The sequence below is a fragment of the Thalassophryne amazonica genome, chromosome 7 (assembly GCF_902500255.1).
Source record: "Thalassophryne amazonica chromosome 7, fThaAma1.1, whole genome shotgun sequence".
Lineage (NCBI taxonomy): Eukaryota > Metazoa > Chordata > Actinopteri > Batrachoidiformes > Batrachoididae > Thalassophryne > Thalassophryne amazonica.
The window spans coordinates 34,792,025-34,818,446 of NC_047109.1; the positions used below are offsets into that span (position 1 = coordinate 34,792,025).

General features: G+C 42.0%; 1 protein-coding gene across 3 annotated transcripts in view; it reads left to right on the forward strand.

Moving 5' to 3' along the window:
• Positions 1 to 26,422, forward strand: part of megf8 (multiple EGF-like-domains 8) — a 122,690-nt gene that overhangs the window by 80,952 nt on the left and 15,316 nt on the right. For all 3 annotated transcript variants that reach the window (XM_034173997.1, XM_034173998.1, XM_034173999.1), the window contains exons 42-43: positions 6,601 to 6,731; positions 14,464 to 14,596. In XM_034173997.1, coding sequence (XP_034029888.1) covers positions 6,601 to 6,731; positions 14,464 to 14,596 — 264 coding nt within the window. The remainder of the gene's footprint in view (positions 1 to 6,600; positions 6,732 to 14,463; positions 14,597 to 26,422) is intronic.

The window sequence follows — 26,422 nt, forward strand, 5'->3', positions numbered from 1 at the left end:
CATTCTGAGAATCACAAAAATGACGGCATGTATGCGATTCCCTCACAACACACCATAAAGGAGAGGACTGCGAAAGCCACAACTTTACATGCACCTGCTGTTGCTCTCACTGGGGACTACTGGACATCACTGGGTAATTTTACAGTGTAATTTAGCATATTTTGTTTGTTTTTTCCTTCTGGGTGGTGGTGGGACAAAGCAGGTTGAGAAACTCACCCAGAGCAGACAGACACTGAGAGACATCTTAAAAACTCCCTTAAAAACCCATAACAATTAATTTCCATTATAAGGAATTAACGCATTTCCAGACATCATCTTCCAAAACAAGTCTATCATGTGGAGAAAAGTTTTCATCTGTGATGATGAATCCTGGGAACAGATCAGATTAAAAGACTTTATTAATCCGTGAGCCGGCTTCTAAAGTTTTAGCTTTTGTTGTTAGCTCCACGTCTTCTCCATTTTTTTGTAGAAGCGTTATAGCACTACATACAGGCATGGCATATGTACAACAGCATTTTCACGCGGTTTCGCTGGATCTGTGAGAACGGAGATATTTCTTGAATGGAACACTTTTTGAAAATGACAAAGAAAAAGATTGTATAGGAGAAGTTCAGTTTCAGTGTAGACAATGCCTTAAAAACATGGGATGAAATTCAATTAAAAAATAAATGAATTATTTTGAAAATAATTCAGTTATTTTTTTAATTTCATTTCATTCTTGGGGATGCTGTGACAAATCCATGGGGAGCTCTCGCACTCCCCTGGCTAGAGTGCCTTTATTAGAGAGAGTGACAACATGGCAGGTCGGGGGGAAAAAAAGCGGTCACGTGACTCATGGTGCCATCTTGGGGCAAAAATAGCATTGGCTGTTAATGTGTCTGTATGTAAAACCAGCTATTTTATTTATTTATTTGCTGAAAATGCCGGGTTGCCGTGCTTTTGGATGCACAAATAGTCACAGCAAGGGCTTCAAGATATACAGATTCCCTTCAGATCTGAACAGAAAAAAAATTTGGGAAAATAAAGTCAGCCGTGTGGGATGTAAGCTGACTTCATCATCAAAGCTTTGCGAGGTAAATTTATTGTTCAGTCCAATGTACAGTAAAACTCAACTAAACCGTCATCCTATAAACCAGATATATGCAGTCACCGGACAAAAAAGTCCCAAAGTTTTTGTATTGTTTTCCATGTAATAAACACTGCATATAATGGATTTTGTACAGCAGATTTTTCACTCACATCAGATAAAATGTCCCATCTGATCATAATGTATTTCCATTAAAAACTCTGAACAATCTGGACACGCAGAGGTACAAATTAAAGTTCAGCTCTGACACTCGCCGATTTGTGAAAAGTGGGAGAGGAATCTTTTCTGTGATTAAATGTCCGACCATTTAGTTTTTCAAACGAGTGTTCAGACTTGGACCAGCAGCCTGACGTGCACCTGTTAAATCAGACAAAAAAGGCTGTGATTTGACACGTTTCTGCTTTTAATCCTTCATTTCCCATCATAGTAGTTTTTATAGCGTGCACGCTGATAAATGGATCAGAAAAGTCCGCATCACATTTACAGCACGAAGTCAGTAAAAGAGGAAAATGTACATCTTACCTTTGATTTGGAAGTGATGATTGCGGAAAGAAAAGCTTGTTGAGGATCAAATTAGTGCATAATCCAGAGACGAAGAACTTTAAAACTGTCACTCACGTCATTGCATGACACAGAGTTACAGAGCAGCAGCTGCATAAATCAGGCTTTAAATTAATTAAATAAATCGTAAATTTGACAGCTTTAACTATTTTTATATTTATTTTGGTAGTACCTGTACCTGGATGTGTTGCTGTATGTGATTAAGTGATTTTAAAAAAATGTTGAAAACATAAATGGTTCAGCACAGTTGGAGCCAAAATGGCGCCATGTTCTGAGTTGACACCACTCTCCAATCAAGGCACTCTGCCCCTGGCACAGCCCATGCTTTTGTTTATATGGCAGAACATTTAAAATAAAATTGTGCTGTACACTACTTTTGAATTCATTTTTGGATTTTGCATATAACAATGCGATTAATCATGGAAATCATGCGATTAATGTCGATTTAAAATTTTTAAACATTGCCCAGCTCTAGTCAAAATACATCAGTTGATGTTGCTCATTAATTGGCTGAAAGCTGCGGTCTTCATGCGTCATCAAACTCATTCCAGAAAGGGCCAAGAGGGTGCAGGTTTTCTTTGCAGCCACTGACTCCACCAGGTGATTTCACTGATTAATATCAGTAGGTGGAGTCAGTTAATCAGTGAAATCACCTGGTGGAGTGGGGGCTGCAAAGAAAACTTGCACCCTCTTGGCCCTTTCTGGAATGAGTTTGAGATCTCTAACATCTTTGCCCCTTCTATACTGCAGGGCGACACTGGTGGAGCGTTGAACCTCTGTGCCCATATGATGTCACATATCGCTGTTATAGCAGACGGCATGGCTGCCTGCTGGTGGCTTTAGACCAGCCATACAAAACGCGCTTAACTTTAACATAAATGATCACACATGCCTAAAACTTTTCATATGAGCTCTCAATATCATAGTCTACCAACCCAATCGTAAATTATCGGTGGGTTTTCTTTTCCTTTAAAATGTTTGCTGGACTTTTCTTCAAAACTATCATTAGAAATTGTTTTATCGCACAAAAAGCAGCTGATTTTCAGTTTCTTCTTCATAACGGTAAAAGCTAAATAAAGTGCTGTCTGAGAGCACCAGAAAAACCATCATCAAAACAACATAACTCCAAAGAAATACAAGGCAGTCATCAATGATCCTAAAATCAGAATCATGCTGTCAAGATGTTATTTTATCACAGTGATAAAACATTTCCAGGACACGGTGCTACAGTTAGTTAGTTGCACTAAACCAACTAGGGCTCTGTGGAATAACACCAAGAAGGACACAACTATTGATTCAAAGCACAAAAAGGCAAGACTGTTTGAATGAATCTTAGAAAAGCCACAGTCTTTGTGTGATAGTGGTCTATGGACTGATAAAACCAAAGTAGACCTTTCTGGGAATGAAGTACATCAGGTGACAAAAACCCACAAAGAAAAGAACATCCTGTCTGCAGACATGATAGATGGAGGTTATATGATGCTGTGGGACTGTTGTGTTGGATCTGGTACTGGAACTATTGAATTATCAAAGGAATGAGGAAATCAGAAAATTATTAAGGCATTTTAGGGCCGGTGTCAGAACACTGTTTCATCCGAAGGATTTGGGTGCAAAAGCCAGTGGTGGGCACAGCTAACCAAAAAGTTAGCTTCGATAACAGCTAATCAGCTAACTGAAAAGTTATCTTTGATGAAGCTAAACCGATAAACCACCCAAAAAATTATTGGAAGCTATAGCTAGCCGATAACTTTCAGTATTGTCTCCAGTACACTTGCAACTACTAACAAGCTGATTTTGAGTTTTAACACCACGATCGCTTAGAACTGGTAGCGTCAAAGGCGACCACAAACCCAAACAATGAGTCAGCACTTCTGTCTTTGTGCACCCTGCCCACTGCTGGAAGCTCCTGTTTACTACATATCTTGCAGCAGTGAAACACACACACAAAGACACACACACAAAAAATTCCTTAACAGCGTATAGCAGTGTTGCCATGAGGCAGAGGTCTTGGAAAATAAAGCAGTTTTGACTTCTAGTTTTGGTTTATAAATGAAATTAATCTGGATAGAATAACTCCATTAATGTCAATTCAGTCATTTGTGCAAAATTTAAATATTACACATATCTTTTCATTTTAAATGGTGCACTAATTCTCAAGTTTTGTAACAGACAGATGGCAAAGGATTATGCGTAAAATGAGCCTCTGCTAACACTGATTGGTTGACTCATTCATTCTATGTAAAAACCAACACATTAATGTGAGATGTGTGTTGGTGTTTACATATAAATGTGCTTTTGTAAAATATGCCTTTTTTATTATTTGTTTTAAAAAAAGCCATTTGCAAAAGACAGAAGTCAAATTGTGATTAGACAACCGTCTGATATAACGGGTCAAAATAAATAGAACACTGCCATCTACTGGCGCTCAGACCCTAACCCATAATCCTTTGCGTGCCAGAGAGTTGCTGCGGTTTAAACAGCACAGAGAGAAAACACGACGACAATTGTAAATGAACATTATAGAACCAAAATGTACATTTTTATTTATTTTCATCAGCTGCAGCAACTCTCTGGTGCGCAAAGGATTATGAGATATCTCAATAATTAGGGCAAATACTGCTATGAACACTACTGGCCAGGAGATGGCAGTAGAGACCCTGAAAACTTGCTAAAACATGTCGAGTGGAATTAAGACCAAAAGGTTCTATTTTGGTCTCATCTGAACACATAACTTTCTCCCATGACTCCTCTGGATCATTCAAATGGTCATGGGGAAACTTCAGACGGGCCTGGACATGTGCTGATTTAAGCAGGGGAACCTTCTGTGCCTTGCATGATTTTAACCCATGACGTCTTAGTTTATTACCCACAGTAACCTTAGAAACAGTGGTGCCAGCTCTCTTCGGATCATTGACCAGTTCCTCCTGTGCAGTTCTGGGCTGATTCCTCACCTTTCTTAGGATCATTGATACGCCACAAGGTGGGATCTTGCATGGAGCCCCAGTCCAAGGGAGATTGACAGCCATGTTTAGCTTCTTCCATTTTCTAATAATTGCTCCAACAGTTGATCTTTGTTTACCAAGCTGCTTGGCAATTGCCCCATAGCCCTTTCCAGCCTTGTGGAGGTCTATAATTTTGTCTCTGGTGTCTTTGGACAGCTCTTTTGTCTTAGCCATGTTAGTAGTTGGAGTCATACTGATTGTGTGGGGTGGACAGGTGTCTTTATGCAGCTAACGACCTCAGATAGGTGCTTCTAATTTGGAATAATAAGTGGAGTGGAGGTGGACTTTTTAGAGGCGGACTAACAGGTCTTTGAGGGCCAGAATATCTGCTGATTGGCAGGTGTTGAAATACTTATTTGCAGCAGTAACATGAAGATAAATTATTTAAAAAAAATCATACATTGTGATTTCCAGATTTTTGATTATGTCTCTCACAGTGGACATGCACCTAAGATGAAAATTTCAGACCCCTGATTTCTAAGTGGGAGAACTTGCAAAATCACAGGGTGTTCAAATACGTATTTTCCTCACTGCATATATTACTCTGGAACAAAGACGACAGACAGTGTTTGACATTAGCAAGACGTTAAAGAGCAAGTGGGAAGCGATTGCAGCTCACAGTGATTCCAATTGAAAATAATGGAGAAGCAACCTCAGCTTCTGGCATTTTTACATAAAACAAACACAATAACAATGTTTATAAACCCAGAGAATATAGTCACGAGAGGTTTAGGCATGTGGAGCCTGATCAGAGCATCTCAAATGCATTTCTCCTGTTGTAAATGTACTGAGATTACCCATAATGCAGCTGGACACAGCATATCCACACTAAAACCTTCAAAATTAGTGCATTACTTTAAAACTAAAACATATATCTGATATTTTCACTTTATAAAACTTCAGAAGTGACATTCATTTAAATAACCTGTCTGAAATTAGTTTGGTTCAAATTTAACCATAAGTTAAAACTGTATGTCTCTGGATGACTTGGGTTATATTGTCAGCGAGTCAGTATGGGGTCAAAAGAAATTAGATTTTTTCTTTTCTGTGACCAGTTCTTTGTCTGCAGAGGATAGAGTGGTTTCTCCTGGAACCAGCTCTCCTCTGTTTGCAGAGGATAGAACTGTACATTTACTAAAAAAAACATTTAAACGGTAGGTGCTCAAATCTTTGATGTCAGACTTCATAAATGTTTGTAACTGTTAAGCTTTGTTCACCATGCTTGCAAAAATATGTTAGCGGTGTAGAACTTATCTGACCAAAATTTATCAGAAGATAATTAGTCCACTGATGGTTTTCAGAATTATCTGAAAAGCTAATCCGATAATGAAAACATTAGCTTTGTTAATTAGCAGTTAGCGGATTAGCGAAACTGTGCCCACCACTGGCCAAAGCACACATCCAGAAACACAAAATAATGATTGAAAAACATGGATTGTGTTTAACTGGCCAGTAATGAGTCCGAACATGGAGAGAACTGTGCTGCTGCGAAAACGGCTCCTGCAAATTTAAAGAGTTTGGATGCATAGCAGTGGAAGAGTGACAGAAACTCAACAGACAGCTGCCAGCTTCTAAACACCACAAGAATCATTTGGAGGTCTGACGGTGTCGTCAACAGTTGTGCAACAAAACTTAGCAAAAGTTATCAATAATTCTGTGATACATTTTTGTTTGTATTATTTCAATAATATGCAGGTTTTATAGTTTTTCTTTGGTTCACTAACCCTGGACATTTTCTTAAATATTCTGACTATATATAATTGGTTGTTTTGCAGTCATGCCTCAATAACATCATAGTTCACCAGTATTACAAGATTGTTAAATGTATACAATATTGATACATTAAAAATCAACACTGAATAGAATGCAGGACAGAGAGATGTCACAGTTCATATCGTTAGGTACCATCTTTATTCTGTGTATCCTCTTGTCAAATTTTTCTTTTATTAGATTCAGAACTGGGTGTCAGAAGGGCCCACAGAAGAAAATGCTGTTTGTGTGAGTTGCCAGAACAACAGTGTGGGGGACAAGTGTGAGAGCTGCCTCAGTGGCTACTTCCTCCTGCAAGATAAGTGTGAGAAGTGAGTGCTCTTTGTTCTTTAATGCAAGGAGGAAATTGGTGTGTTAATTCAGATTGTGTACACAGATACACTTTGGGCCCTATTTTGACAGCAGCCACAAAAATTAGTTGTGTGGAGTGTGCAAGCCCATTTAGGGGATATCTAAGTTGTTGTTGCCCTAGTCCTGAGGCCCATTGGGCTGGTGCTTTTCTCCGCTATCTGTGGCATGAAGTAGACAAGAGACCACAATTTCCCTTGGAGAGGATGCCAATCCATCACAGGTTACTTCCCAGCCGAGGCTATTGTATTTATTTATTGTTTTGTTTTTGTTTTTTAAATAAAAAAAACACACATTTTGTTAAAATGTGACTGACAAATAAAAGCTTGCACTAAAGTCTTTTATATGTAGCCTAATTGGTATTGAATTAAGTAAAAGCTACAGAAAAGCTGTCCTTGTAAAATGTGTTTATCCTGAAGTATTTAAATAATGTGTAAGTTAATGTCTTTCTATAATATGCTGCATTAGAAAAGAGCAGCATTGGTTAGTGAGTGAAATATAATATTGTTCATCGGGAGAACAATTTGCTGTTTTCTTAGCTGTCTCCACCTTGTTTTACCTTAAATCCTAGGACGCAATCACAAAAGCGTTTCTATAACAGGTACTGTAGATGGTGAACAGCTTATGATTTAGCTGTAAAGAAAAAAAAAATGTTTTTTTTTTTTTTTTTGGCTTTAATCCCTGCCTGTAACGAATGTGTCTGTCTACGGATGGACAATCACTATCTATCAAAGAGTCTCTCTAGGGAGGAATGTTACCTTCTCCCCTGAACCACAAACAGAGCCATACTCCTCAAGCACTCCCTGGCTGAATTTATGACACATCAGGTCCCTAACTTGGATAAAGGATCAAAAAGCACTTGTGTTCCGGTCAACACTTATTCAAACAGGATTTACTCAATAGTTTAATGAAACCTGTCCAATTTGGAGAAGTTTCAAACCCAGAACAGGGCGCTTTCTGCCAATAACCTCTCAAGCGCCCTTTTTCTTGTCGTACAGTAGTGTTCAGAATAATAGTAGTGCTATGTGACTAAAAAGATTAATCCAGGTTTTGAGTATATTTCTTATTGTTACATGGGAAACAAGGTACCAGTAGATTCAGTAGATTCTCACAAATCCAACAAGACCAAGCATTTATGATATGCACACTCTTAAGGCTATGAAATTGGGCTATTACAACCCCTGGCAGTAATTATGGAATCACCGGCCTCGGAGGATGTTCATTCAGTTGTTTAATTTTGTAGAAAAAAAGCAGATCACAGACATGACACAAAACTAAAGTTATTTCAAATGGCAACTTTCTGGCTTTAAGAAACACTATAAGAAATCAGGAAAAATAATTGTGGCAGTCAGTAACAGTTACTTTTTTAGACCAAGCAGAGGGAAAAAATATGGACTCACTCAATTCTGAGGAATAAATTATGGAATCACCCTGTAAATTTTCATCCCCAAAACTAACACCTGCATCAAATCAGATCTGCTCGTTAGTCTGCATCTAAAAAGGAGTGATCACACCTTGGAGTCATGGCTCCAACATGAGAGATGTCAATTGAAACAAAGGAGAGGATTATCAAACTCTTAAAAGAGGGTAAATCATCACGCAATGGTGCAAAAGATGTTGTTTGTTCACAGTCAGCTGTGTCTAAACTCTGGACCAAATACAAACAACATGGGAAGGTTGTTAAAGGCAAACATACTGGTAGACCAAGGAAGACATCAAAGCGTCAAGACAGAAAACTTAAAGCAATATGTCTCAAAAATCGAAAATGCACAACAAAACAAATGAGGAACGAATGGGAGGAAACTGGAGTCAACGTCTGTGACCGAACTGTAAGAAACCTCCTAAAGGAAATGGGATTTACATACAGAAAAGCTAAACGAAAGCCATCATTAACACCTAAACAGAAAAAAACAAGGTTACAATGGGCTAAGGAAAAGCAATCATGGACTGTGGATGACTGGATGAAAGTCATATTCAGCAATGAATCTCGAATCTGCATTGGGCAAGGTGATGATGCTGGAACTTTTGTTTGGTGCCGTTCCAATGAGATTTATAAAGATGACTGCCTGAAGAGAACATGCAAATTTCCACAGTCATTAATGATATGGGGCTGCATGTCAGGTAAAGGCACTGGGGAGATGGCTGTCATTACATCATCAATAAATGCACAAGTTTACGTTGATATTTTGGACACTTTTCTTATCCCATCAATTGAAAGGATGTTTGGGGATGATGAAATCATTTTTCAAGATGATAATGCATCTTGCCATAGAGCAAAAACTGTGAAAACATTCCTTGCAAAAAGACACATAGGGTCAATGGCATGGCCTGCAAATAGTCCGGATCTTAATCCAATTGAAAATCTTTGGTGGAAGTTGAAGAAAATGGTCCATGACAAGGCTCCAACCTGCAAAGCTGATCTGGCAACAGAAATCAGAGAAAGTTGGAGCCAGATTGATGAAGAGTACTGTTTGTCACTCATTAAGTCCATACCTCAGAGACTGCAAGCTGTTATAAAAGCCAGAGGTGGTGCAACAGAATACTAGTGATGTGTTGGAGTGTTCTTTTGTTTTTCATGATTCCATAATTTTTTCCTCAGAATTGAGTGATTACATTTTTTTTTTCCCTCTGCTTGGTCTAAAAAAAGTATCCAACCATTACTGACTGCCACATTTTTTTTCCTTATTTCTTATAGCGTCTCTTAAAGCCAGAAAGTTGCCATTTGAAATGACTTTAGTTTAATGTCATGTCTGTGATCTGCTTTTTTTCTACAAAATTAAACAACTGAATGAACATCCTCCGAGGCCGGTGTTTCCATAATTTTTGCCAGGGGTTGTAGTCAAAAAAGTAGAAAAGGAGGTGTTCACAATAATAGTAGTGTGGCATTCAGTCAGTGAGTTCGTCAATTTTGTGGAACAAACAGGTGTGAATCAGGTGTCCCCTATGTAAGGATGAAGCCAGCACCTGTTGAACATGCTGTTCTCTTTGAAAGCCCGAGGAAAATGGCACGTTCAAGACATTGTTCAGAAGAACAGCGTAGTTTGATTAAAAAGTTGATTGGAGAGGGGAAAACGTATACGCAGGTGCAAAAAATTATAGGCTGTTCATCTACAGTGATCTCCAATGCTTTAAAATGGACAAAAAAAAAAAAACCAGAGACGCGTGGAAGAAAACAGAAAACAACCATCAAAATGGATAGAAGAATAACCAGAATGGCAAAGGCTCACCCATTGATCAGCTCCAGGATGATCAAAGACAGTCTGGAGTTATCTCTAAGTGCTGTGACAGTTAGAAGGCACCTGTGTGAAGCTAATTTGTTTGCAAGAATCCCCCGCAAAGTCCCTCTGTTAAATAAAAGACATGTGCAGAAGAGGTTACAATTTGCCAAAGAACACATCAACTGGCCTAAAGAGAAATGGAGGAATATTTTGTGGACTGATGAGAGTAAAATTGTTCTTTTTGGGTCCAAGGGCCGCAGACAGTTTGTGAGACGACCCCCAAACTCTGAATTCAAGCCACAGTTCACAGTGAAGCATGGTGGTGCAAGCATCATGATATGGGCATGTTTCTCCTACTATGGTGTTGGGCCTATATATCGCATACCAGGTATCATGGATCAGTTTGGATATGTCAAAATACTTGAAGAGGTCATGTTGCCTTATGCTGAAGAGGACATGCCCTTGAAATGGGTGTTTCAACAAGACAATGACCCCAAGCACACTAGTAAACCAGCAAAATTAATTCCTCACAGATGTGAAGAAATCATGAAAAACTGTGGTTATACAACTAAATACTAGTTTAGTGATTCACAGGATTGCTATAAAAGCAGTTTGAACATAATAGTTTTGAGTTTGTAGCGTCAACAGCAGATGCTACTATTATTGTGAACACCCCCTTTTCTACTAATAGCCCAATTTCATAGCCTTAAGAGTGTGCATATCATGAATGCTTGGTCTTGTTGGATTTGTGAGAATCTACTGAATCTACTGGTACCTTGTTTCCCATGTAACAATAAGAAATATACTCAAAACCTGGATTAATCTTTTTAGTCACATAGCACTACTATTATTCTGAACATTACTGTATCAGTGAAAACAAGTCACTCAACCCCGTCAGAGATGAAACAGACTATTGATACTGATGGAACCACAGTGCCCCCCGAAGGACATGTTGGGAACTATACTAAAACCATAAGAGGACTAAATCAGAATAGCGTTTATTCACCAAGTATCCTTAAAGAATACAAGGAATTTTATGAGCAGTTACATACAATAATTATTTGCCCAAGAATTTATATACTAATTCAATCCTGGATGAGTTTTCTTTCATATGATGTTAGAGTATTCCTTTGTGCATAATGTGTTGTTGCATACCTCAGTGTAATTTGTTTATTGTTAATAAGAACAAAATGCTTCAGTATGTAGAATATTTTCCCCACTTTGTTTCTTCCTGTGATCTGTTAGGTTAAAGATGATTTTAATTCAGGCATTTGTGTTAGTCAAAGAAAGAAGGCATAATGATATTTCATTTATTCCATATGCAGTTTTATTATTTCAAATACTCTCTGGTTAAAGCAATCTGATGCCAAGTGAGCAGAGCTTATGGTCATGTGTGAACCTCCTTTAAAAGAACACTCAAACAAAGAAGCTGGGATTTTAACTCTCTTGTATTCTCGTTTAGTCTTCGCTTTTTGTCTCTGTTCTTTCTTCGTAAGGTTTATTCCTGACTTTTCTCTGCGGCAGTCCATTTTTTCCCCAAAACAGAACACTACCCGAGACAAGTACCAAAAATAATTAAATAACATAAAATAAAAATGGTAATAATAAAAGTACAATGTATATAATCATTGCTGCATATGGTACAAAAGCACATTCTTCAATAAATACATATTATATAGTACAATAATAAAGATAACACATACACACTCAAAAAAAAAAAAAAAAACATGAGGGGGAAAAAAAACAAATTAACCTCATGCCAGAACCAGTTCCCAAAACATTTTGCACCCCAATACTTTAAAGAGAAAAATATTCTTTGACCATATACCATCTCCTGTTAAAAAGGTCCATTTTCATTTGTAATGATGCAGTCATTTTTTCCATCATATATACCTGTTTTGAACCTCTGTTTCCATTCAGTTATGGTTGGTGACTTCACATTCTTCCAAGTAACAGTCATGATTTTCTTGGCAATCAACAGTAAAATGCGTAAAATATATCTTTGGTCAGCAGTGAAAGCATCAACCAATGTAACACAGAATAAAATTCAAAAAACTTTATTTGTCCCCAAGGGGCAATTCAAATGCCAAGAGCAGCAATATTTCAGACAAAAAAAATAAAAATAATTAATTAATAAAAATAAAATAATACCACAATAAATAAATATCAATACAATTATAAGTACTTCAGAAGTAAAATAGTTGTATCACAAATTATTAAGGGATTGCAAACAAAATTCACTCCTGCCAGGGAAACAGAAAAAGGAGAAGGATTAAGAGGAGTTAGAGGAGAACAGCCCTGGGAACAAATGTCACTCTTCTCTGAAGTTGGTGCCCTGAGGGGAGCCACTCAAATGCAGTGTGCAGAGCATGTGTTGGATCCTGCATGATCTTTTAGCCAACCTAAGTGCTTGCTGATCGATGGTCAAGAGAGATCTAATGGGAAGTCCAGTCATTTTGGAGCAGACTCTGGCTATACTCTCTAAATGATTCCTGTTGTGAAAGCTAATGGAATGAAACAAGCAGGTCACAGAGAATGTAACAATGCTTTCTATAAAAGAAAAGTAAAAAGTTAACAAAATGTTTCTACTGACTCCAAAGGAATTGAGTTTCCTTAGGAGATACTGCCGCTGATGGCACTTCCTGACAATCTCCTCTGTATTGGAGGAGAATTTCAGCAGGCTGTCGATGATGGTGCCCAGGTATTTATACTCCTTCACGAACTCCACCAGCTTCCTGTGAATTAAAGTGATGGATGCTGCAGCCAGCTCTCTGTCGATTAGGGAAAAAGTCACCAGCATCTCTTTGGCCTTACTCACATTTAGCTCAAGACATGAGCTAAATGTGGGAAGGGACTTCCCAAAATATGTGTGTTGAAGGGACTTCTCTTTTAACAATTTTCTCAATCTCTTCTGTAGTGTTTTTCTAGTACTCAAAAACTTTTAACAGCTTTGCGAGTTTTTCCAAGTAACTTTAAGGCATGAGTCAAGTAGAGCTGAAACAACTAATCGAGTTAATCGACTAAAATCAATTATTAAAATAGTTGTCAACTAATTTAGTCATCGATTAGTTGCTAAATAACTTTGTTTTACCACAAATGTTTCGTTTCTTCCATATAATCAACCGAGCTTTGCTTTGAATCTTGAATCAGTGGAGTGCTTCGAGCTGCTGCTTTGTTGGTTTCATTTGTTTTATTTTGCTTTATCTTAATTTTTCCCCACTAAAAACCTAAAGAGCATATGTCTGTGAGGAATATTTGCCTTTTTTATGGTAAACTGACCTGTTATGGTCTTCTGAAACAGTTGATAGATGTATTTTATGCTAACGTTGATGCTAACACGTTAGCAGGTCTATGGCGTTTTCAGTGTTAAAGTTAGCATTAAGCTGCTGGCATTTCAGCATGTTTGTGCATTTGTTTTCTGTATAATAATTAATGGCTCAGCGTTTGTTGTCGTAAAAGAGTCAAATGTATTACAAATTATAATATTTTTAATTTTATTTATATATTAATAATAATAGCAACAATAATAATAGTAATAATAACTAATAATGCTACAATACAATTTTAGAGAAAGAGACATGAGTCACGTGTCATTGTGAAATGAGCACATAGTTTACAAGATAATGTTGCACATATGAGTCAGGCTATAGTTTTTGATTTAGGTTTTATGGTTAACTGGTTATGCCAATTGCTCATTTGCAGTAACAAAAATACCTGTTTTTTTCACCATATATAACGTATATATTTAAATGTTGTTTTATGGAAACTCAGCACTTTGATAAAGCAGTGTCATTTGAAATAATTATTTTTATTCTTTATTATAAACTGTTTTATTCTTTATTATTTTATATTTCAACAGCCAAGGGACATTTGACAATTGTTGATTTTCAAGTATTTTAAGTTTTCAAATAATGTTCTGTTGTTAAATAAAGTGATGGAAGGAGAGAAAAATTGTTTCCCTGGCACATTTTAAAATTTGTTTTAATTAATTAATTATTAATCGTGCCAAAACCCCATCAGATTCATCGATGATCCAAATAATCGTTTGTTGCAGCCCTAGAGTCAAGTCATCTGAGTTTTGAAGACAAACTTTTCTTTGCTTGCCAAAAGCTTTAACTTTAATTTTTCTTCTGTGACTTCCTTTGTCAAGTCTTGAGCCTTTTTCAATTTTTATAAAGGCATTAAATTGATTTTCCACAACTTTTGCAAGCTGCAGGAGCATTATTTTGACAGCAAACACTGATAGAAGTATTCCTCCAATATTAGTGAATCATGTATCAAAACGCACACTCAATATGCATATGAACTTGTTTGGTTAAATTAGTTTACTTTCCGTGCAGCAAGTACATTTGTCTCGCTACTTGCTTGGCATGGCAAGTGACCTCTAGTGGTTTGCATAGAGCCCTGTATGATTGTAACTTTTTAATTTTGTCTGATTCTTTGTTTTCATAGTTATATTTTCTCCTGTTTCTTGCAGGTGTCAGTGTAATGGCCATGCAGATACTTGTAATGAACACGATGGCACAGGTTGCCCATGCCAGAATAACACAGAGACATCTGCCTGCCTCAGCAGCCCTCCAAGTGATCGCAAAGACTGTTACAGGCAACAGGTAAGCATGAGCGAAGAAATTATTTTCAAGCATGGAAAATAATGCAAAAGAAAGTGAATTTGTATGCAGGACAATCAAGGTCTGAAGCAAACATTAAAGTGTCGACAGATTGATTCACAACAATGAAACTTCTGAAAACATGAAAACCTGTCAGCCAGGCACTGTTTTACCTCATATTTCTGGCCAGGGTTATAACAACGTAACGGCTCATTACACTACTGTCTAGACAAATTACACTGCAAATTGGGCCATTATGTTGTTTTCGAGTGTGTGTAGCGGGAAAATGATTTTTTTCTCTACATTGATTGTAACTGACTAACTTACATCTATCCAGGCAAATATTTAACAACAGGCGCCGGTGCAGAGCTTTGCCTTGTTTTGACATCTATCCACGTGTTTGTTTCCTTCCAATGTGGGTTATCTAGGTTCATTTATACCAACTACAGCCCGAGATCGGCTTTGTCATGCGTATGCCTCTACATTGCAATGCTCTCATAGCTCTTTTGTCACCTCATAATTCATCAACCTTCATCAAAGCCATTTAAAGATATTAATTGTGACTCACCTTTCTGCTGATTAAAGTCGCTAACGAGACTCTGGTGTGTTGTTGCGGGCAGGAAACATGAATCGTCCACTGTTTCACACTGGACAGGTTTTATTACTTCTCATTAACATGCTTTTCATGAGGTGTCCCACAACTGTTCGCCGGCATGGACTGGACCATTAATATCTCCCACTTCGCTAATTCCTAAACTGAAGTTATGGTTTCTCATGTAAAGGAAAAATAATTATAATAATATCCTCTGTGTGTTGTTGTGGGTTCTATTTCATTCCTCCTGACCGTCAGAGGGCGGTGCTTTAGCACCTGGATAACTACATGTGCGCAACACAGAGGTCGAGAATATATACCAACAAAGTCACGCCATTGGATGTGACCTGAGTGACATCAGTGGTTGTCTTTATATACCAGACGCACCCAGCGCTCGCTTCTTTCTACATTCTCACATTCTTAGAGGTTGAGAACGCATTTAGCTGCGATTGCCGCTCTCGCTTGTAGCCTCGCAACCCACCTTCGGTTGGAGCTATGTGCACTGCACACGTCCTCCAGAGGCTGCGAGACACGGCTTCACCGTTTTTTGTATTCCTTGACTGACACCTGTCGTGAGTACACCTTCCTAAACGCCGGGTGCGCACCTTCGCCGCTGCCCTGCTGGGTATTTTCCTCTGTGCACATTAGCTGTGTTGTTTTGACGAAAGCTGGCTATTTGTTCAGTTGTGTCACTAACCCCGTTAACTATGTGGTAGTGTGTTTATCAGAACCAGTATAGTGTACTGTGTTGGGCTTGCCGTGAGTGTTTTCCACTCCTTGAAGTACTTATCTGCACTGCCGCCATTTTGCTAAGTTTAACAGCTCTGCTAGCAGCTAGTGTTGTCGTTGTTGCCGTAAGTGACTTAGCACTTGGGCTGAGTTTTTCGGCTGTGTGCATCGTGTTATTACTGTGGCTTTGAGTGTTTCACACTCCGTGCCTTGTATTGACTTTTACACTGTGAGTGCTTCACGCTCCAGGCCTTGTATTAGCTTTTACACTGTTTCACGCTCCGTGCCTCGTCTCAAGTCTGCGGTTGGGAGTGCTTCACGCTCCGTGCCTCGTATCAAGTCTGCGGCTGGGAGTGCTTCACGCTCCGTGCCTCGTATCAAGTCGACGGCTGTGAGTGCCTCACGCTCCGTGCCTCGTATCAAGTCGACGGCTGTGAGTGCCTCATGCTCCGTGCCTCGTATCAAGTCGACGGCTGTGAGTGCCTCACGCTCCGTGCCTCGTGTCAAGTCGACGGCTGTGAGTGCCTCATGCTCCGTGCCTCGTGTCAAGTCGACGGCTGCAAGTGCTTCACACTCCATGCCTTGTGTTACTATTTACACTGCGTGTGATTCACACTTTGTCTTTCTATCTGTAACCGTCAGGGCTTGTGTTAGCCATCTGCACGCAGTCCACAATGTTGACAGGGCTTTTGTTGCATGGTTTGGCTCCCTTGAGCCCAGATGATGGACATATGTTTTGCCCCTTGTGTCTTGGGATTGGACACCTGAGGGAAGCCCTGACTGGCGATGCCTGCCGTAATTGTGCCAGCATGCCACTGGCAGAGAGATCTGCTAGACTTGCGGCATTGGAAAGTGGAATGTCTAGTGCAGCTTTGGCCTCCAGCCCCAGGAAGGAACCAAAGTGCCGTAAACGCCTACATGCAGGAGCCCCTTCTGCTAAGAAGGTTACTCGTGACCATGCTTTGGCTGAAAAGGTCGAAACATTGACTTCTGAGTTTGCTCAGATTAAGTCCTTGCTTCTGAATCTACAGCCTAGGGATGCCGTGACAGTTCCTGTTGTCCCTAATGAGGCTGATCAGACCAGTGTAGTTACTCAGCAGGAGGAAGATGTCATGTCTATTGCTGCGACTGATTCCTTGTACATGACAAGTGATATAAACTGTGTGGAGGATCAGAATGAGAGGGGTCTTTCTCCAAGCCATTCATTAGTGGGCTCTCACACCTCTGAGACAGAGTCCCTGCCGCATACCGGACCTGGACTATCCTTTATCAAGCAAGCTGTTCAGTTGGCTTTATCCAGGCTTGGGATCGACAATCCCCCTCTGGAAACCACCGCTTCAAGTGCCTTTTTCAAAGTCACTCAGAAGCCTGAGTTCAATGTTCCAGTTTCACAACCATATATCGAGGAGCTCCACCGATGTTGGGCGGACCCCAAATCATTTACCCATCTATCGCAGGGCTGTAGAGCCCTTAGCTTTATGTGTGATTCGGCGCAGTATGGTCTGAACCGTATGCCCGCTGTTGACAGCATTATTGCGAACCTGGGTGTGGCTCCGGCTGATGCTGCTTGGCCGGATGCCCGCTGGCCACGACCTCAGTGTAGGGTCACTAATGACCTCCTCACCAAAAGCTATGACATAGCTGCTCGCATCGGTCACCTAGGCAACTCACTGTCCCATTTAGCCCTTGCCCTCTCAAAGTCTTTGAGGGAGGCAGAGGTTGATGATGCTACGCAAAGTCTTAGTGATGCCTCACTGCAAACCTTTGCTTATATGTCCAGATATCTTGGCAGATTGATGTCAACCCTTACCATCACTAAGACATCAGGTGCGGCTTGCGCTGTCCCCCCTGTCCGAATCCTGCAGAGGCACACTCCGTTCACTGCCAGTTCTTCCAGACCAAGTATTTGGACCTGCAGCACAACAAACTTTGGAGTGTGCTGTTGAGGCTAGTAAATCTCGGCGACAGTTTGTTGACCTACACTGGTCTTCCAGACCTCAGCCAGTCAGACGTGCTACAGCTTTTCACTCTACATCCAGGCTCCCGCCGACTCCCAGAGCTGCGCGTGCTTTCGCAGTTGAGGGCCAGCTCTCCCAGCGCCCTGCTTTTCGGGAGCCTACGGGCAGACCCCCGAGAACTGAACGGTTTCACAGAGCTTCCAGTAATCGCGCCCAGAGGTCCTCAGGGATGTGAGGCAGAGGTGGTCGGGTCTGACTGCCAATGTTTGGCCCCCAGCCATTTTTCACGAAATCATCTCAGCCACTGGGAGGCTCAAGTTCAAGACCCATGGGTCATTTCAACCTTGTTTGAGGGTTACAGAATTCAGTTCAGATGTCATCCTCCAAAGTTCATTGGGGTGAGGATGACTGTTGTTTCCGACTCAGTGCAGTCTGCTGCCCTACAACGGGAGATTTTGGAACTCCTGGAGAAGGGGGCCATAGATCCAGTTCACAGTTCAGACCAGCTCAGGGGGTTCTATTCAATTTACTTCCTTGTTCCAAAGAAGGATATCGGCTTTCGTCCTATCCTCGATGTCCGACGTCTGAATTGTTATATCAAAGTGCTGCAGTTTCACATGCTCCACAGTAGACATCCTTCAAACTGTCACACCAGGAGCCTGGTTCACAAGTATTGACTTAAAGGACGCCTATTTCCATGTGCCAGTGGCGCCTCGTCATAGGCAGTTTCTCCGCTTTGCTTTCGATTGGCAGGCATACCAGTTCATGGTGCTTCCTTTTGGCCTCTCTCTTGCCCCTCATACATTTACCAGATGTATGGCTGCAGCACTAGCCCCACTGCAAGCTCTTGGATTAAGAATCCTATCCTACTTAGACGATTGGTTTGTCTGCGCTCCGACTCAGGAGCAGGCGCACAACGACACAGCTCTCCTACTGAACCATGTCTCTGTTAGGACTCACAGTGAACTTTGCAAAGAGTTCTCTTGTTCCCAGTCAACAAACGACCTTCATCGGCATTGCCATCAACTCCCTGACTATGACTGCATCGCCATCCCTGCAGAGAGTGGACGATGTAATTCGTCTCGTCTCACACATTCAACGGGCTGTGACGCTGCCTTTTGGTTTGCTGCACCGGTTGATGGGCAAATTAACTGCAGTGTCGCTAGTGGTACCTTTGGGACTTCTGTTCTTATGTCCCCTACAGATTTGGATCAACAACTTAGGCCTCAACTCAAAGTTGCATCAGCACAGGCTTGTACGACTCTCCAACCAGTGCTTTCTGCCCTGAGAGGAAGACATGTTCTTGTCCAGTCGGACAACACGTCAACAGTCTATCACATAAACCATCGGGGGGCACCAGGTCCAATCACTCATTGGCAGAAACTCGGAGGCTTCTCTTATGGGCGTTGCCTCACCTTCAAAGTGTCAGAGCAGTTCATCTGCCCGGTGTACAGAACAGTGCTGCGGATTTACTCTCCAGACAGAAACCACCACCGGGAGAGTCGAGACTGAACCCGATTGTGGTCCAAATGATCTGGCAGAAGTATGGTATAGCGGAAGTGGACCTTTTCGCTTCAAGCACCTCGACACATTGCCAACAGTGGTACTCCCTCTCAGAACCAGACAGCCCGCTGGGGCAGGATGCATTGGCTCACCCGTGGCTGGATTGCCTCCTTTATGCCTTCCCTCCTCTCCCGCTGCTAATGTTGACACTGCACAGGATAGACCAGAGCAACCACAGGGTGTTGCTGGTTGCATCGTTCTGGCCGGGGAGGATTTGGTTTCCCATGATTTACAAACTCCTCGAGAGGGAACCTTGGGCTTTCCCGGAGAGGAAGGATTTGTTGTCACAGCTACAGGGGAGGATTTGGCACCCTCACCCAGAATGCCTTCAACTGTATTTGTGGCGGTTGAGGGGCTGGACTACGTGTTAAGTTCTTGTGACCAGGCTGTTGTTCAGATTATCCTTAATTCACGTGCTGCTTCTACCAGGGCTTTGTATGACAACAGATGGAAGCTGTTTGCGCGGTGGTGTGAGAACCAAAAGTTAGACCTGGAGCATTGCCCTGTGCCTATTCTCCTCAAATATTTACAAGAACTGCTGGAGAAAGGACTTTCTGTCACTACCTTGAAGGTTTATGTTGCTGCAATCTCTGCCCGGCACATCTACGTTGATGACAGGTCAGTGGGTTCACATCTCTTAGTGTGTCGTTTTTTGAAAGGTGCTCTACGTTTGTGGCCTCCAAGGCTTGCACGCGTACCTTCATGGGACCTTCTTCTAGTCCTGGAGGGTTTAAGCTTATCTCCTTTCGAACCAGTTGAAAGTGCTGATCTTAAATGGGTGTCAGTGAAGACTGCCTTTCTACTTGCACTGTCTTCAGCTAAGCGGGTGGGAGAGCTCCGTGCCCTATCAGTCGCTGGGGACTGTTTGCGATGGAATTCTGACGGACCTGGGGTTACACTGTGGCCTAATCCGTCCTTTTTTACCCAAGAGAATGTCGCGGCTCGTCTTTTTGGTCTTCTCAGGATGTCGTCTTTTAGATAACACAAACTAATTGCAAGTGATATGCTAGAAAGAGGACACAACACTTTAGAATAATTCAGCCTTAAGCAAGATAAAATGCACAGAGTTTTTAAGTTTATTTAAGCCTTCGACACAAAGCTTAGACAAACTGAGTCCTCTAGAGAGACTGAATAGGTGACAACCGCGCTCATCTATTTATTGGAGACCCGCGGGCATCGCTCCTCCTTCGACTTTTTTATTTATTTCATTCCCAAGACATGGTTTTCTATTGGAAGCGTCCTCTAGTGAACCCTAAGCAGGTGTTAGGCCATTATTTCAATGTGACAAACGCTCCCATTAAAACATGAAGGATTTACAACTGATTTTTTTAAAAGACCTTCAGCCACAGGTGCAGCTGGCCTGAGGCCCCCTCCGCACGTGGCCTCAGCCACACGTGCAGCTGGCCTGAGGCCCCCTCCGCACGTGGCCTCAGCCACACGTGCAGCTGGCCTGAGGCCCCCGCACGTGGCCTGCGGGAAAGCACCTAAAAGGCCTTGGAAAGCCCCTGACAGACTAAATGACTAATAGAGCCCTTTTTTTGGGTTGAACACCTGCTAGTTCAACCAGAGGACATACAGTTCGGATCAGGACACTTGATAGTTCATCACAGTTCAAATATGGACCTAAAAATTCTTCTACAGTCCCTCCTCTGGGACTCGAAAGAGTCCCATTACATCAACTATACTCTTGGGTTGTTTACTGACAAGACATCCTCATTTGTGCATTGCAATAAAAAAGAAAAACACATCACTCGAGTTACTGATAACTCTGGTGCGGATATGAATATCAGTGATACTTCACACGGTAAATATATTGCAGTGCAGGTGATCCTACATACTAAGGCACAAGGTGAGCAATTAGCTGGATTATATCAACACAAGGTGACATTCAAACATTGAGTTTTGGTGTAATTCAAGGCACTTAAAATGGCCACATAAAACAAGTTACATCAACCTCTTAATCATGGCAAAGTAAAGGCTTCACATTGACATCAGTGCAACCAATCATCTTCTGGCATCTATTGTCTCACTCGACCAGAGGCTCCAACCCATTATACCTGGTTCTACATATTATTTTGTTAAAGAGTCACACATTTATTATTTAAATGCATCAAATAACCCCTACGTTACCACTATTTAGTCAACCAATCAAGAAACTATTCTAAGGTTAGCGCAGCTATGTCTAGTTAAATGATAAACACAATAAATGGTTTCCCTTCATGTCCGTCCTTAAGTCATTTGCCTTAGTCAATCATATAATGGTTTTCATTATAGGCCATTTCTCAACATTCTCCACTTTGTTTTTCTTCTTTTTCAGCTTGTTTTCTAATGCCCTTTTTGGCCAGACACCAAATTTAGGCAATGCATGTCTCTTGAGGCATGCTATAATTTAAGAAAAAAGGGGTCCCTATGGTGCATCTTTACTACTAAATCTACAAACACGCCGTGTAAGGGTCCCCTTTTTATAACTTTGCAATGTGATATCTATGTGTATGCATTTAGCTTTATCTGTGTTACGCAGATGATGGTAAGGACAGACATTTACCCAACTTTCGTTACTAACATATATCCTTCTTTGTTTTTAGTTACACTCAGATTTCTGAAACCAGTCCGCAATTCAAACTCAAGAACCAAGATCATAGTCCGTGTTCAGTGCCATTACGTCAGTCCGCGCTTCTCAGCATTTACTCAGCATCTGAAGTTTTGGGAGAAGTTGGGGAACATGGGGAGGTTGGCCTTTCAGGGGTAGTGGGGGGAGGATCAGGAATTCTGGCTTTCAGACAGTCGTGCAGTTCTCTGATGGATCTTTCCAGCTCCTTGTGCTGCTTGGCCAGGTTGTACAGGGCCCCCAGAGAATTCTTGCCCACATTCAGGGTGGTGGTGGCCAGCCCTAGCTGTTCCCTTTCCATATGCTCCATCATGCAGGCTAGCATGTCCATACTAGACTGAAGACCACACAGTTGAGTATGGAGGCCCTCCTGAGCACAAGAGATGTTGGCATTGTCACGGTGTATCCTGAACAGGTATGCAGCTGTCTGACTTAGTTGTGGCATGATTTCCTCAAATAGCTCATGGGGAATGTGATTTGTGAGGGGCAGGAGCTGCTCCAAGGTTTTTGGAACAGACTCTTGTGGAAGACGAAGCTCTCGAACTAAGATTGCCATGTCCTGTGGGGTGACCATGACCAGATTAAGGTTGTGCAGTCCAGGGGACAGGAAGTACAAGGGGGAAGGCATTTCGTGTGTGGGGGGAGTATTGTTGATGTCGCACAGGCAAGTGGGTGGGACACTCTGGGCATTTAGCAGCCTGTACAAAGCTCCCCTCTGTCCTGGTGGGTGAGTTCGGCTAAGGTCTACCCCTGCTGATCCTCCTCCAGAGGTACTGGGCTGATCAGAATATCTCTCCTGCCTTGGGGGTGGAAAGCTGGGGACAGGTCCTAGCAGTGAATTGGGTCTAGGATGCACTCGGGCGGTTGCTGCATATGGCCGACCTTGGCTGCCTCCCCTGGAGGGTATCGTTGCCACTGGCACATGTGACTGTCTCCATGGCATCTGCGGAAGGGGTGTGTTCCTGAGTCCAAAGGGTCCTTCAGGTGATGGTGGAGTCCTCGGGCCGACTCTTGCTGCAGGCAGATTCTGTGAAGCCGTCATCGCCAGGTGCTGGAACGATGAAGATCCTTCTGTTGCCAACTGGTTTAGCTGCTGGATGGATGGCGGCTGTGGCGATCAATCATGTCTCGACCATCCCTCTTGTATATCCTCTTCTCCAAACAGTTCTGAGAGTCCAATCAGACTTGATAGAGGCAGATCAGGCATAGGTCCCTGATCAGGGGAGTCTGGTCTCTCAGCCATACTCCTGTGTCCTAGTAATATACATATACGTTCATTATTACAGCTCCATGTCATTCTTTCAGATATTGTCTATCCTATCCCTCATTTTTGTGGGTGCATGTGTGTGAATGTAAATGTGCGTGCATGTCTTCTTCCTCGTCTACAATATCACCAAGCACGGTCCATCCCAGTCCTCCCTATCTGGGGTATACGCCACAATATTAGGGAGCTGGGGGCTGTCGGGGAGGATAATTGGTATTTCATCCATTTCCATATATTCTGGTTCTCTGTCTGTTTCGTTTGTGCTTTCTTCTAGGGCTCGGATGGCTAACAGTGGGAGCTGTCCTACTGTGGATGAAAGCAATTTATTGACCAGAAATTTTATCAAGGGAATACCACAACATATTACCAGCAAGACCGCCACCCCTGTTAGTGCCAAGATTACACCTATCTGGTATAACCAGTCTTTCCATGATATCCACCCTCTCCTTAGAGTCCCAAACAGTGAAAACAGTGGGCCAATATTCATTCCATTCCCTACAATGTATCCAGAATCGTCAGTTTCATTTCTCCCTCCTATGGAGTTACTTAACAGTTCCTGTTGCATCTCTTCAAGTGTGATTAAGAGCTCTGTCAAATTTCCGTCTTCCCCTGTACGCATGGGAATAGCTGTGCAACATTCGGTGGCTTTGATCATAATACAAACTCCTTGTTCATCAGCCATCATCATCTCGATAGCTAATCTATTTTGCATTGTCATTAGCGAGGTGGCGTGCAGTTGTTCGGTTAAGGCTCCTACTGCTGCCAATGTCCAGTTCAGGTATCTTTGCTGATTATACCACAAGTAATTAATCCACTGCACCTCCTGGAACCTAGAACGGATTTTTGGAGTAACCCCGAACAGAGCCAATGCCCATCCCCATTTATCCGCGTCTTCATCTGCTTTAACTCTGCTACTGTCTATGGCTTCTAACTGTCGGGGTATCCCTTCTGGTATCCCGTTTCTTACTGTGATGTTGTAGTCTGTTTTAAACGTCATTATTCCTCTTTTCTTACGAAGTTTCTCTGGCATGGGTTGTATTGAATTCGGCATTTCAATTACTGTTATTGCTCCTGTGAGCATCACAGGAGCACAAAGGCCTTTCCAATTCGGGGACAGCGATGACAGGAGTTTCCTTTTTTGTCCGCATATCCAAAAGATGTCAGCTAAGGGTACCGTTCCCTTAGCTAAATTTGGAGTAGATACCCATGAAGCATGGGTGAGATTCAGTCCAATTACAGACCCCCCTGTGGCCGGTACTATTTGTTCACACTGTATGCCTGCTGCTGGCAGGGTGTGACAGACGGTAATGTTCCATGCTGTTTTGGCCGGTTTGTATTCTTGCTGCTTTTGCATACACTGTATGTGGTGTTTTGGCTGGGTCGTCCCTACCTGCCAATCGCTTATGTATTGTGCTACTAAGCCTTTAGCTATACAGAATGGGTGTATCATCCCTTTCTCTATTTTAATCATAGGTGGAACGGTTCCTTCTGTACTTAGGGGCACTGGACAAAGTTTACTGTCGGCAGCATATTTTTCATCACCTACTGCCATTTTCATAACACATTGTGTATAGCATTCTGCTTGGTCTGAGTTATGTTGGGGACTCCTATAACAGTTGTTGATATCAGGTAGGGGTTTAGCCTGAGGTATCACACCTTTCCGGTGACAGGCTATGCAAGGCTTTTCACTGATCTGCCTAGCCGAAAATTTCAACCATTGGTAAAATAAATTGGTCTTCAACCCTTGTGTGCGGGCTAGGTCTGTACTGGGATCCCATCTCCCTAAGTGACTGCTTGTTTCTAGGCTTCTAATTGTCCTCTTTTTCCTTGGTTTGATTTTTACCCATTTTGTGGCTTCATGTACTGTAACAGTTACGTCTTGCTTGGTTTCCCTGCATCCTCTTTTATCACAAATGACCTCTATGTTGAGTGTTCCCTCCTCTTCACATTTGATGCTAATGGCTTCGCCTAATATGTAATCCCCCAGCTTTCCCTGTATTCCTATGTTCTTGTAGGCTTTTGATTTAATGTATACCAAATTATATGTTTTTCCTGTGTTTAGAATGCCTTGTTTAGCTGCTATTGCGGCCATGGCCACGGCACAGTCCGTTGTATGTTTTGGATGTCTATTTTCTCCCATACTGACCATCAGTAGTGTTGTCAATCCCTTGAATAATTCCTTAATCATTGCTCTGATGACTGTTGAGATACTAGAGCTACTAGATGTGCTACTAAGTGAGCCATCACTAGATGAGCTGTCACTAGGGATGTGTGGTGTATCTGTGCTTTGTCTGGGTTGTACTTCCTGCGGTTCTTCTGTCGGTAAATCTAATGAGTTGCTGTCCGAGTCTGATGTCTCCTGTGGCCTGTCTATCTGTCGGTCTGTATTTCTGTCTGTCTGTTGGCCTGCATCTCCAGTTGTCTCTGAGTCTGCATCTGAGTCTGTCGCTGCTCTATCTGGCAGGGATCCACTACTCTCTGAAGCTGTGCGTCGTCTTTGTTCAATCAGTCTCTGTGAGCGCCTTGGCCGGTGTTCGCCTGGCTGCAGGGAGGCGTGGCCTTCCCTCTGTGCTTCTTCTGGCTGCAGGGAGGCGTGGCCGTCCCTCGGTGCTGCTGTAGGGTCTCTGGCTTCTCCTGCTTCCCCCCTTGGCCCGGCGGCTCTGCCAAGACGAGCTTGCCAAGGCCGCAGGGGCGCTGGGCCACCAACCCTACATCAGTGGTTTAAATGAAACCAAGTGTCCTTACCGTCTACTTTGACTGCTGTACGTGAGGCAAGAATAACTTTAAAAGGACCTTCTCGGCGGGGCCTGTCCCACTTCTTTTTGAACACCTTGACGTAAACCAGATCACCAGGCTGGATGCTCTGATTTTCGAGTGGAATCTCTGCTTCTCTGTCTTCTGTAGCACCTTTGACCTGCAAAAAGATAGTTTTGTGTATTTGGGTTAACTGTCTCAGATAATTATGCCATTCGTCTTGTAGCTGCTCCAGCGATGGTCCTTTGTAGGGTCCTCTCAGGTATGGAATAGGCATCGGCCGACCTGTAAGAGCTTCAAATGGTGTCAAATGGGTTAGTCGGTTAGTTTGTGAGCGCATTGACAATAAAGCAAGCGGCAA